The sequence below is a fragment of the Electrona antarctica genome (assembly GCF_951216825.1).
Source record: "Electrona antarctica genome assembly, chromosome: 7".
NCBI classification, from domain to species: domain Eukaryota; kingdom Metazoa; phylum Chordata; class Actinopteri; order Myctophiformes; family Myctophidae; genus Electrona; species Electrona antarctica.
This window is the reverse complement of record NC_136812.1, coordinates 32,712,830-32,726,319: the sequence shown is the minus strand read 5'-3', so window position 1 is coordinate 32,726,319 and position 13,490 is coordinate 32,712,830. Positions and strand designations below refer to the sequence as shown.

At 41.4% G+C, this 13,490-nt stretch overlaps 1 protein-coding gene across 3 annotated transcripts; it reads right to left on the bottom strand.

The window, feature by feature from the left end:
- Positions 1-1,620: 1,620 nt before the first annotated feature.
- On the bottom strand, positions 1,621-4,548 carry znf648 (zinc finger protein 648). Of its 3 annotated transcripts, XM_079505698.1 has the most exons (3): positions 4,398-4,548; positions 2,329-3,953; positions 1,621-1,834 (listed from the first exon to the last, which is right to left on the bottom strand). In XM_079505698.1, exon 2 carries the CDS (start codon positions 3,827-3,829, stop codon positions 2,345-2,347), a length of 1,485 nt encoding a protein of 494 aa, XP_079361824.1. In that variant the 5' UTR covers positions 3,830-3,953; positions 4,398-4,548; the 3' UTR covers positions 1,621-1,834; positions 2,329-2,344. The 3 variants fall into 3 exon arrangements, with proteins under 3 accessions (XP_079361824.1, XP_079361823.1, XP_079361822.1); XM_079505697.1 differs by having other exon boundaries at positions 1,621-3,953; positions 4,356-4,547; XM_079505696.1 differs by having other exon boundaries at positions 1,621-3,953; positions 4,398-4,547.
- Between the last annotated feature and the right edge of the window lie 8,942 nt (positions 4,549-13,490).

Sequence of the window (13,490 nt, the reverse complement as noted above, 5' to 3'; positions counted from 1 at the left end):
TTTGGATGCCCTTTCAATTGCACAACACTCCCCTCAAGCAGTATGTAGGTTATTGAGATACAGCGGACGGGCTGGTAAATCATATTCTCAGAGGGAGTTAAACAGCTGTGGTGAGTTTCCCTGACTGCTGACAGCGGGATATTAAAATGGATGGAGATAGAAGGGAATATAGATGTATGAATCACCTTTGATAATAATAATGCACAAGGGGACTTGATGTAGTCAGCTGATGCTGGCAACACCCAATAATAAGAGTTTTTGCCAGTGTTGGAAAGTAACTAAGTACATTTACTCAAGTACTGCACTTAAGTACAATTTGAGGTAATTTACCTGGAGTATTTCCTATTTTCAATCATTTTACTTCTACTCCACTACATCTCAGAGGCAAATGTTGCACTTTTACTTCATTACAATTATTTGAAAACTTTTGTCCATTTGAAAATAACAGATCAACAAAAGGTGTACCTGTAGATCAGGATTTTATAAATTTTGAACTTGTGAAATGGGACATATGAAATATAACAACTGTAAAGAACTATGCATCAGTTAACCTTAGCCGTACAACCCAGTACGGCTTGGTTCCAATTGTTTTTAAATTAAACTGTTTCTAGCCTAAAGTAGAGAAATGCATTTAGGCAGAAAAAATGCCTAAATGCAAGGCATTTTATCTTAAATCCAACAACGAAAGCGCTGTATAAACTAAATAAATGCTGTAGTTAACCAATACAAAGTTGGTGCAAATTTTTAGCATACTTGTCCTTCTCAGTAGTTGTTTGACATGACTGTCACACCACGCTGAAAGAAAATGCACAGACAAATGTAAAATGTAACTACAAGATGCTATTTCCATGCTGCCAAGAGCTATAGATATTATGTGAGCTTGTAGATATTAGGTTATTTTTGACACGCGACACTTTATGTATAAAATAGGGCTTACATTTGGATGCTTCTTATAAATGTCATGTTGCTTTTTTATTGCCAGTTTATATTGTGCCAATGTTTTCCAGTACCAGAACAGTTGTTAAATTGAAATATATCCACAATATCTATATCTATGCTTTTGGTATAATTTTTTTCTTGATGTCTCAATGTACTGCTAAATTGTTGGTGGGGCACAAAATGAATATAATGCATGAAATAGATCACTTAAATGTATTTCATCAATAACTGAATACCACGTGGTCTGGCTTCTCAGCTGCATGGAGCAAGTGTCAACATGACAGGTGTTGTTGGTGCTCCTTTTACCATTACTTTGCACAATGAATGAATGTGATGTGCTAGCTGAGAATTTAGCATATTGACGCACACATTCAGGTTACAGTACTCCTCTGCCAATCCACAACCCAACTGAAAATGTGGAATAGTGTGAAACAGTTTCACTTCAAACTCTTGAAGAATCAAAAGGCTATGCAGTTAAGATATTCTTCAAATAATTACCTTAGCGAGAAAGGAAAAGCATTCTCACTTTGAAAATAATTAACATTTTGTAAACACTTAAAAAATGTTTTTTATTGACATCATTACACATAACTTAAAAATTCTCCAAATGCAAATTCTCCAAATGCAAATGTTTTGCATTCTCCAAATGCAAAACATCCTTGTAACTGAACAAACACTACTACTACTACTATTTAGAAAATATGCATACAAACACTCGTATAGATATGTCTGGCGTAATACAAGAGTACAAGTGAGCTAAGGATTAAGAAGGTGTTTTTATATTGTACTTACATTCTGGGAATACACTTGATAAGCCATGGCCTTGTACTCTCTGAAAGCAGCTTCATATGACAAGCTGGTTTCCATTTGAGTTAAACCTCTTGATCATGTTTGCCTATGTTTGAAAGGAAACTCTTGTTAATGATTCAAAGGTATATGGATTTACTTTACTAAAATGAAAAATGTTCTCACAGGATTTCGATATAATTAGAGCCAGAAGGATATATCGGCGAGTCCGATATATTGGCCATTATTAGACTTTCTTGATGACATCAGTATCTTCAAGTATGCACTATGCAGCCAAAAGTCAGCTTTTCTAATGTTTCAAAAATAGATCTACAAGCTCATAACTGCATTGTGAGCTTGTGAATTAGCTACCTTTTTTAAAATAGTGGTTAAATAAATCAACCACTAGTTTAAAAAAGTTAATTTTGGTTTAATATTTATTTATATATTTTTCATCAATCAAAAAGCCGGCAATTGATGGTCATAGGACTCCAAAATTGTGATCGGCATCAGACACAAAATGTTTGGCATCGGTCAGTCTCTGGATCTATTAGTCTACCTGCTACAGCTACAGAGAACAGTGGTGCTGCAACATAAATGTACCTGTCCTGAAAAAGAGTCACAAATTCTTGTTCTTGTGGCTCAGCGTGTGCTGTGCAAGCTTGGACGCACATGGGAAGGATTTGTCACACTCTGTACAGACAAAGATCCTCCCAGCGCAGGTCTGCTCCTGGTGCTTCTTCAGCATGGTGATTTGGGTGAAGCTCATATTGCAACCTGTGCAGCTGAATGGCTTCTCACCAGTATGGACATACTGGTGACGCACCAGACGGGATGCCATGGCAAAGGACACCCCACACTGTGTACACTTATAGGGCCGCACGCCAGTGTGAATGGCCTCGTGCTCGATAAGATTAGATGACTTTGTGAAACTCTTGGCGCACACGGAGCAGACATATGGACGCATGCCTCTGTGTGTCTTCTGGTGCTCTGCCATGCGGCTTGCCAAGGCAAATGCTTTCCCACAGTCGGGGCAGCAGAAAGGTCTTTCTCCGAGGTGTTTGCGCTCGTGTCGCTGCAGGGATAGGGGTTTGTTGAAGGTCTTGTCACAGTATGTGCAAGGAAAGGGCTTGTTGTTGACGTGCATGTTGCGTTCATGCTTCCGCAAGTCAGAGGAGCGCACAAAGTCCTTGCCACAGGTGTCACACACATAGGGCTTTTCTCCAGTGTGCGTACGGATGTGCTTGCGGTAGTCAGAGGACCAAATGTAGGTCTTGACACAGAAAGGGCAGTGATACGGTCTCTCGCCCGTGTGCAGGCGCTTGTGCTGCTGCAGTGTGCCTTGATGAGAATAAGCCTTTCCACACACATCACATACATGCGGCTTTAAGCCGCTGTGCGTTTCTAAATGACTCTGCAGGTTGCAGAGCTTCTTAAAAGCCCAGCTGCAGTGGGGACATTTATAAGGACGGTTCTCTGCGTCAGTCTGAACTCCACGTTTTTTCATAGCTTCAAAAAGTCGACGGACCTTGCTGTCCTCACAGACGTCAAACAATAAAACATCCTTTATAAGAGGATCATTACCATTGCATTCCATGTTCACAGCGCTATCTAGAGAATATCCTTCCATCAGTCCATCAGCATTTATGTTTTTCACATTACACAGCATCTGACTGGCAGTATCGTCAATTTGTACCTTCTGGACCTTGGCACAGTTGGTTCCATTCTGCTGCAAAGTGTCTGAGTATGCATTCCTTGGTCCATGTGTTTTGTTGACTTTCATATATTGAGTGCATTCATCTCGACGGCTGCAGTCTTGGTTATGACCAACTTCACTCTCTTCTCCTGATAAAAGGCCAGCAAACTCCATAAGGGTCCATTTAGGTGTTTGAGGGTTCAGATAAATCATCCCAGTGTCACTACAGCCCCAGAGTGTGTTGGCATCATCATTACAAGATGAAGGGTCACTCATCGCTTGATAAGTGCTGTCTGGGATGAGATGAGCAACTTGCTGTTTTTCCTCATACTTCCTTAGATTTCTCTTTGAAATGTATTTCTTGTCAGCTAACCTGTCAGAGGTCCACAGCGGCATTTCCTCAGACATATCTCCCTAGCCTCGCGAGCCAGCCTCAGTTGTATTCAATTCAACAGTGGCAAATGAAATCAGTTGCATGGGTTGCAAGTTCCACTGGAAGTTCCTGACACTTTATATTCCCTCTTGGCAGTAACTGTAGAAACAGAAAGAACAGCTGTGTGATGTGTAGTAATGTAAACCTATATCTTTAAGCCAGCACTATATGAAAAAAAGAAGAAGAAGAAAAAAGAATAAATTACAACATAAATGCATGAAGTAAGTAATTGTATAGATACAATACCCAAGAAATGTATAGATTATAATGTAGGCCTGTACTATATAGCTCCAAATACCCATGCATTATAAATGTATTTTTGTAAAGCCAGTTTCGTACCATGAAAAGCGCAATATGTAATATTATTTATTAGTATTATAATTATTATTATTTATTTATTATTAATAATAATATTTATTATTTATTATTATCTATGTGCAAAGTTGCAAACAAACTGCAAATAAATAGTAGATAAGCTACTACATCACAGGCTACTTTCACCTCTCAGATCAGGACTGTGGTACTGGTAGTGCAGGTACTCACCTCTGCTTTCCCAAAAATGTACAGTAACAGTTACATCACATCCACAGCAATAAGAAACTCATTCAAGAAGAGAAGTGTGCTCACTCACTGTGCTAGTGCACATGCACAACCAGCGGAGTTTAGGAGGAGTTAAGCGACGGTAGTAGTAGTAGAATATAGTATACGGCGCAGCTACAAGCTGCCGTTGTGAGCTTGTAGATCGGCTATTTTCGGTGACGACGGAACGTAGCCTACTGCGCGCACGCAGAAACTTGAGCCAGATTCCCAGAGTCTTTGAAATTGAATCGCTCAGATTCGCTACGACCTCAATCCTCATGGATACGACTTGAGTCTACGATATGTGTCGCTTGTCAAAAAGAACAAGTAGGGCTAGTTGTAGATCTGACTGACTACAACCGTTTTTGCAAGCGACACCAACTCTAAATACACTTCAAAGTGTAGAGAAGTGTCATTAAACTAAAAAAATGATATAGCCTACTGTATATATATTATATATATATAATTTTTTAATTAAAAAACATACATGTATTAGGTTTAGCCAAGGGACAAAGTTAAAATCGGTATGGTCGACACAACACACAACACGCCTAATTAGGATGGAAAGGTCGAATCAGGTGAGGATATTGATGGTGCAAAGTTACCTGGAAACCAACATGGGAAAACACTGCCACCATGCGGACCCGCGGCCGTGGTGCATTTCCAGTGGCTCGCCTCACCTTCAAAAGGTGCTGCTGATGCTGATCTAAAGTTGAGTTCGACAGGCCTGCCTTAGAGTAAACCAGATGTATCAGAATACAGCTTTATTGTCACATCACAGTTTGACAGGTAGACAATGTGCGTGAAATGTGCATAGTTCCCATCGTGAAATGTTTTCAATAAAAACAGAAGAGAGGGGGGAGGGGGGGTAAGGAGATGATGAGATGAGATGAAGTTTGAGCGCTTTAAACTTAAAGTATAGCTAAACCAGTGGTTCCCAAACTTTTTCATGTCAAGGACCCCCAAATTGACATTAATTATCCCGCGGACCCCCATTTGAAAAGATATGCCAGGGACCCCCATAAGAGAAGATTTTTACGGCCCTCGCAGTGATTCTCAACCCGTTAACTTTCAAGGAGCCCCCCAGTTTGACATGCATTAGTCTACACTCTTGCTTTTAAATTATCTTTTAATTTTTTTGTTATTCATGTCCTCACTGTATTGCATAATTACTGCTATTGTTTTATGCCTTGCTTTTCTTTTCTTTCTTTCTCCATTGCTCTGTAAAGCACTTTGAGCTGCATTTCATGTCATGAAAGGTGCTATACAAATAAAGTTTTATTATTATTATTATTATTATTATTATTATTACTACCGTAGACTAATGCATGTCCGTAGACTGTCGACGGACCCCCAATTTATATTGTAAAAATCAATGTTAATTTAACTATTTTTAGAGTGTACAATTTGGTTCCATTTGTGCTCTCTGCATGGGTTACAGACCCATAAGGGTCCATTTGGTTCCAAACTATATCATTTAGCTGGGGACCCCCTGGAACTCCATCAAGGACCCCGGGGGTCCCCGGACCCCACTTTGGGAACCACTGGGCTAAACTATTGTAATTTTACTGAGTCCTTTTGCTTTCCACCACGTCCACGTCTGTTTGAGATTTCGCCATGTTTTCAAGGAGTGTCCTCTCTAGACTACAGTTCCGTGAAGGCTGAACAGAACATTCTGTACAGTTTCTCGGTAAGCGCTGCAGGTTGTTGTTTAACCTCCCGTCACCATGTGTTGGTCCTCCACGAAAGAACTTATAAATATAATGCAGTACCGTTTTCTGCCAGAAGAGGTAATCATCACCCTATTTTTCTTCACCATCCTCATTCTCCTCATCCCCCTATTCACTGCTTTCTTTGACACTTTTGAGATTTTAACCTTTGCTGTGCTTTTCAGGGGCCACTCTTCATTTATTTGAAATATATATATAGGGGAATATCTATATGGCTTCCAGACATTCTAATGTAGCATATATTATATGAGGACTTTGAGGAGACAATCGCTTAGATTATATTACTATTTAATCCCTTTTGGGCAAAAGAAAAACATATCTACTAAAAATGCATTTTTCTTTCCTTAAAAATAAATAAAAGGCTTAAGTGGTTAAACAGTAGCGCCTATGACAGCAGTTACCCAATCCAGTAACCAGACAGGAGCCAGTGTGGGACGGAGATGATGGGTTGCACTGTGCCACTGCCAGTGTAGCCTAAAGTAATTAAGAGTTCTGTGGCTCCTCAATTAAGGGGTGGGCTATGGAGGCCTGTGGTTGTTGGAGTTTCCCAGAAGAGACTTGGTGAAACTTGGTTGGCAAATCAGGGCAGAGCATTATTCAAGCTGGTTGGCTAAGTGCAGAGAGCAGCTTTTTATTTTTTGGATGATGAAATGATGTTGGTTTGGTGGTGCGACAGTTGTAGTTAGTTAGTATGTATTTTGTTCCTGCTTACTGTAAATCGCTCTGGATTAAGAGCGGCTGCTAAATGCCTAAATTGTAAATTGTAGCGTAGTGTTTCAAATAGTTTTAAATATAAGCCCTTTAATTTGAAATATCTTTGAAATTTGGTTTTCCATCATGTTTGGTGGGCCAGTCAGGGCATTGCCTGTGCCCATTCCTATATCTGGCCTTGTTCGACTAGCCTACATATCTAGCCTACTTAGGCAATACTGTCACATATTAACCACTTAAAACCTATATATAGGCTACTTTGTTGACAGGAGTCCCCCATTGGTCTACTTTTCCCCCTTATCTACACAAATCTCTTCCCCGAAAATAGACCATCTACAATCACAATGCAATATCTCCAATTTTCTCCTAATGTTCACCCCCAGAATAGTGTAGGTTAAACTCCATCTGCAATATCTCAAATAATGATCAGTGGTTTTATATTATAGCAAAAAGGTTAGATTTGGTTTCAAGTGGACTAAAACAGTAGAGCATGCCCCAATATCTGTGTGATATGTGCAGCAGGGAAGCTGTCACAACAAAGCTGCAGGCAGAGGATGTTTAACTAGTACTCAGTTCAAAAAACAACTGAACTGCTATAAGGAAAGTTATAAATGAACCAGGCCCCCCAAGCTGTCAGCCGTCACGTGTGACTGTGGTCCCTGTTGTGTTGAAGCAAATTAAGTCAAGTTTGTTAGTTTAGCCTTCTCTTGTTTGTGTGACTTGTAGATTCCCCACTGAATCATTTTTGCCCTACCAGCAGGGGTACATCAGAGACTAGAAAAAGTGCCCTTCTGGGCACAGGTCTCCACCAGGAGGATAGGAGTGTGTGTGATGTTTGGAAAAATGTTTAGGAGTAATATAAACATGTTTATTTGGGGTTTTTGTGTGTGTGTGTGTGTGTGTGTTCGTGTGTGTGTGTGTGTGTGTGTGTGTGTGTAGGTAAAAACACAAATCGGCCAGTTATAGCGCCACCATGAGGCTGAGTTGAAAATATTCAAGTGGCATTTCTTCCTCGGCCTAGTGGGAATGTGCGTGCAAGATTTCACGGAAATAACACGATGTGTTCATGATTTGCAGCATTTTGTTTGAAACGGAGCACTCCTGCGAACTTTGGAAGCCAATCGTAGCCAATCAGGATGGAGTCTGAAAAATCTGAAAGACCCGTTTCGTTGAATGGCTCTAGAGAGACTGTGTACCAATTTGCGTAATGTTTGGACAAAATCTGTAGGTGTACTGTCAAAACATTTGTTTTGCACAAAGCGGCCTCCTGGTGGCGCTATAACAGGCCAATGTGAAAACTTTGGAGCAGAGGTTCAGCTCTGGCATCCAGGGAGTGTGTGTGCAGAGTATGGCTGAGCTCACACCTTTCATGCAATTCTCTGTGCTCGTTGGGTGTTGTGTCATGGCCGCCCAGCGGCCCAATGCATTTCCAATGGAGGTCACATGGTTTGACCCAACATTGTGTTGTGTGAGGGGGAGGGGCGCAGTCGTGCGCCCCTCCCCCTCACACAACACAATGTTGGGTCAAACCATGTGACCTCCATTGGCAATGCATTGGGCGGCCATGACACAACACAACATGCATCCAACGAGCATCCAACGAGCACAGAATTGCATGAAAGGTGTGAGCTCAGCCTATGGCTGCGATCAAGCCAACGGTGCCAGAGATTAGCTGTTCACAGACGGACGGACGGACGGACGGACGGACGGACACACGGACGGACGGACGGAGTGCAAAACATACTCTCTCCCCATGCCTTCGGCCTGGTGGAGACAATAAGGTTAAAAAACCCTCATGTTTGTTTGGTTTTAAAATGTGAAAGAAAGATGATCATGTGGATTTCCCAGGTAGTGGTGATGTTAAGAAATACAGATTTTAGGTTCCGTTGTAGACATGAACAGAGCAAGGAAATAGACTTGAGTGCAGAATGGGGCATGCTGGATTTTCTTTAAAAGTGCAAAGTCATCCTGGGGGTGGTTCTTCAATTTTGTAGCGGAGAAGACCAGCTTAATTGAGAACATACCCAATGTTGGAATTTTCCACTGTAGTGCATTTGTATACTGGTGTGGTGGCTCATATATTAAAGTTAGGCTTATACATAAATGTTACCCAACAGTACTATGACTTCCAGTCAAAACCACAAATGAAGTAGCAGTGTAACCTTGAATTTTATATAATTATCATACAATTACAATAGGTTTTGATTTCTTTAATCCAATTCAATAGAGGAGGATAAATTAGATGGAGTTGGGTTGGTTAAGCATATAGAGACACACTGTTTAGTTTGTACTGTACAGTATGTTCCCAGCGTCCTGATAGTGTTTTTGTTCAGGTTAGGGGTGAGCCAGTGAGGGTATAGGTTCAGGTTGTGGTTAGGGATGGGGTTAGAGTTGGATTAGGGTTGGGATGTTCTTCTGTTTAGTGCTTACAGTAGTTTGTGTTCACAAACATTGGCCTGTTTCGGCTGTTTTCATAATTTATAGGCTACATCAGAACACAAAATGGACAGATGAATGAAATGCTTTGTCAATTGTTTCTGTCAGTAAGCACTTTGTTATCAGTGTGTAGGAGCATTGTGGTCCAAACAGCGTACAGCGCCTGAGAAACGTCAAACTGACCCCCCCAAAAAAGCACAAACATTCTCAAATGTGACGTCTGTGGTAACGTGTGAGGATTGTGATCTTGCCTAGGGACCTGTGCTGTGAGTGGTCCTTCACGTGGCAGTAGTTTCAACCGGCTCCACCCTTGACCTCACACCTGTTGTCTGCTGTTTCACAGCCTGTCTAAACTTTTTATCTCTTTGAGTTTCCCCCAAAGCTTTATGAGGCGAGTCTGAATTTGTCACAATACACGTTTGTCTGAGTCAGTTGCCCTACTTGCTGTTGAATTTGGCAAATGGGTGGTGGAAAGATATCATTTCGCTGAAAAACAAAGAGAGTTTCTGCCTCACTGAAGTCAAAATACTTTACAAAGAGTAAGTATTTCCCCCTATGATTATGTTAAAATGGCCACTAGGTGATCTGAAGGTCACTTGGGTAGATTTCCTGCATTGTACTAGAATGTCAGCTGACAAGCCCTGTAAATATAAAGAGAAGATACAGACGAGGGGTTTAAATGCCCCCTATGTTTAGATTGACGTGTCGGATATGTGCTTCCAAATGATGTCTCACCTGCACATGATGTGACGCTATATACAAACGTCTATGCATGGCAAGCTATGGTCTGTTACTATTCTATTGCTACACTCCATGTCTCTGTTACTAGCCTTGTCATTTCTTTAACAATGAACAATGACAATGATATATCTTGTATCAGGAATATTTGAAAGAATATATATATATTAAGATATTTTTGGGAGACTTTCTGCATTTATTAGATGGTGACAAAGTCAGCTGACAGGAAATGGGGGGAGAGAGTTGTCGAGTGACACGCAGCAAAGGTCGTCGGGTTCGAACCCGGGGACAAACTGTCAGGCTGGATTAGCAGCCTAGGCCACTAGGCCATAACCTGACTCCGCCAGATGGGGCAGCAGAGAGTACACTGGGTTCCCCCCTTCTGCTCCCATCTGGGAACTCTCAGGCAGACTTGATGCCCGGCCACAAAACGGCCTGGCCAATCAGCAGCAGCTAGAGGCGGGATAGCTGCTGCTGATTGGCCAGGCCGTTTTGTGGCCGGGCATCAAGTCTGCCTGAGAGTTCCCAGATGGGGGAACCCTGTACTCTCTGCTGCCCCATCTGGCGGAGTCAGGTTAACTAGGCCAGCCCGGGCCAGGAATATTTGACATATCTGTTTTGTATGCATATATTTTACTCTATCAGCTTTAAATCAGCATTAAACTTCAAACATCAAATTCTTCTTTTATGCATATTTTGTACAGCTCTGAGTGTGCGTGCGTGCGTGCGTGCGTGCGTGCGTGCATGCATGCATGCGTGCGCGCTTGCATGGTACGTGTGCTGTGCATTTGTTTTCCCTGTGCTTACTTCTTTGACCTTTGTAAAATTCCATTATCAATGCTGGTGGTGGATGGGGGAAGGGTCAGGGCTTGTAAACCTTACTAGAAGATGTGAATGGACTGTCGTCGGTCGGGGGAGGTGAACCAAGCAGACTCCAAGAGTCCAGGGCAGGGATTAACAAATCAAGCACTCTCTTTTGATCCTGAAGTTCAGTGATTTCCTAGACTGACAAGTGACAACCACCTCTTCATTTCTGTACAACTTCTACTGCAGCTAAACTCTGGTCATTTGTTAAATGAAAAATAATAATATTGCACTATATATCTTATTCTCATTTCTCAATTATTAGGATTATAAGCATTGTTTATGGACAATAATATTACTGGTACAGATATGAAAGGGCCATTTGGTTTGGGTGGTATGAGTCCACGTTATTGAATTTAGGGAGCTGTTTTATCTTATTTCGTAGTGAAACAAGTTATCTATTATATTGAATGCTAATTTGCTTGGAAAAGACTGTATATTATTGTGACCAGAGGCAGCATACTTAGCTCTCTACTGTCATGCACACTAATGTCCTGCAGACTTGTCAGCCAGGATTTCTGGTCAAGAGCTCTACTAACTATTATTTCACGAAGACGATAATAGCTAGCTGGTCTACAATCTCAGAACATGAAGCGCTGTCATGTGTTGTGAGCTTGCTATTTTCTGTGTATAACACGAAAATCAGGCTGTACAAAAGGACCCAGAAAATGCTGACAAGAGGAGAAAGTACATGAACAGGAAATTCAGGAATACAAACAGGATCACAAATGAGGATGAAGTCATCCCTGAACTCTGGGGGCACGTGTTTTACTTAAGGGCACCTGCCACCTGCCCTCCCAAAAATCTGTGGAGGGCCCTGGTTCTAGTTATGCGTGGAATAGTGGAGGGGCGCAGTCCAGGCATATGTGTTGTGTTAGATATGACTAAAGGTCCGCAGGGCCAGGGACAGAATGTGACCTGAATTGTCTTTTCACATCCTATGAGCTTGGCGAGGAGCTGCTGAAGAAGAAGATCACCATGGTTAGCACCGTGACGCGAAACAGGCCTAAGCTCTTCACACTCTGCTCACAACACAGGGGAGAGAAATTACACTTGATTCAGATAGCATGTGGTTTAGACCAGGGGTTCTCAACTGAATGGCTGGAAAGTGGAAATGAAGAGTTTACATATAGTACACATAGTACATGCATACACCTTCCCTAATGATTATATCTGGTTCCAGTATTTATTTATGGTGTATAGAGCGTCGCAGTCCCGCCCCCTTTCATGACGACGCCAGGCCCAGGAAAATAATCATAATGCATTTTTCCCATAGACATTTCAAAAAGTATTTATTTAAAGACCTTTTAAGCGGCGTACAAATAATTACATAGAAGAAAAACAACAAAAAAAGTGTTGTAACCTGCCGTTTTTTTCTACTTTCCAATTCTTTGTTTGGCCCGAAAAAATTTGTTTTGTTGTCATGATTTGTCACGACAAGAGTTGGCTTTGTCCGCGGCGTAAACGTCTTTAAATAAATACTTTCTGAAATGTCTATGAGGAAAATGAACGCAGAATCATTTCCTGCAGGGCCCTGGTAGGGGGCGGGACTGCGACGCTCTATTGGCTCTATTATTAAGGTTATTGTAGCAGTAAATTTATATTGGGGGTGGGGTGGGGTGGGGTCCCGAGACATTGCCAAAGCATTTCCGGGGGGCCCTAGTCTAAACCAAGGGTTTAGACTAGGGCTTGTGTTTACTCTGCTTATTCTGATTTTGCACTTAATTTGCTCTTGATAAGAGCATCTACTGCCTAAATTGTAAATTTAGGTACATACAGTACATCCCAAAGTACAGGATCTTCCTGAGGATAATCCCCTAATGTACATTAAAGGCAAGCAAGAGGAACTAAAGGAGGATGTTTTTGGAGGAGCTCAGAAAAAGGCCCTTGTCATGCAAACTAAGGCAACAGTTTGTCTTCTCTACACACCGTATGAATGGCCACACAGCATTCTGAATCTGTGTGGCCATCCCGCAGGAAGCAGAGTTCCTTTTCCCTTCCAAAGGGAAAAAAGGAGGAGATGCATTTTCTGCCTGACAACAAAGGACTGCAAAACAAGCACAGCTTGCTATGATTGTGGAAAGTGCACTTGTAAACACCACACCTACGAAGTCTCCAGTTACTGCCCCAAATGTATCAGTTGTAGTAGTGTAGCGTGCAAGATGTGTATAGTATAGTGCCTTAGTGGAGAGTACATAAATGTTGCTTGAGATACTGAAATGAAAAAAATAAAAGTTCAATAACATTCTTGTAGTCTTTCAGTTGAGATCAGACAAACAACCAAAATAAAATCATACAGAAAGGGGAGTTTTCTACACAGTAGGCAGCCTAAAAACATTATGGAAAATGTTTTTCAAGAGTTTTTACATAGTCAGAGTTATTTTTAAACAAAGACCTAACTAGCCTTCAGTAGGCAGAAAGACAAATATTGCACAAGGAGAACATTTTGTCCCAACTGAGAATAAGCAATTTGACACCATAGCATACAGTTTGGAAAAACAGGATGAGAGAAAGACTCAAGAGTTTGGTTTGTCTTGCACGCCATTAACCACACTCCAGGGAGAAATACTGTAGGTGA

Bases quoted from the DNA above. Each gene is read 5' to 3' on its own strand.
- znf648 (XM_079505698.1), bottom strand. From the start codon at position 3,829: ATGTCTGAGGAAATGCCGCTGTGGACCTCTGACAGGTTAGCTGACAAG.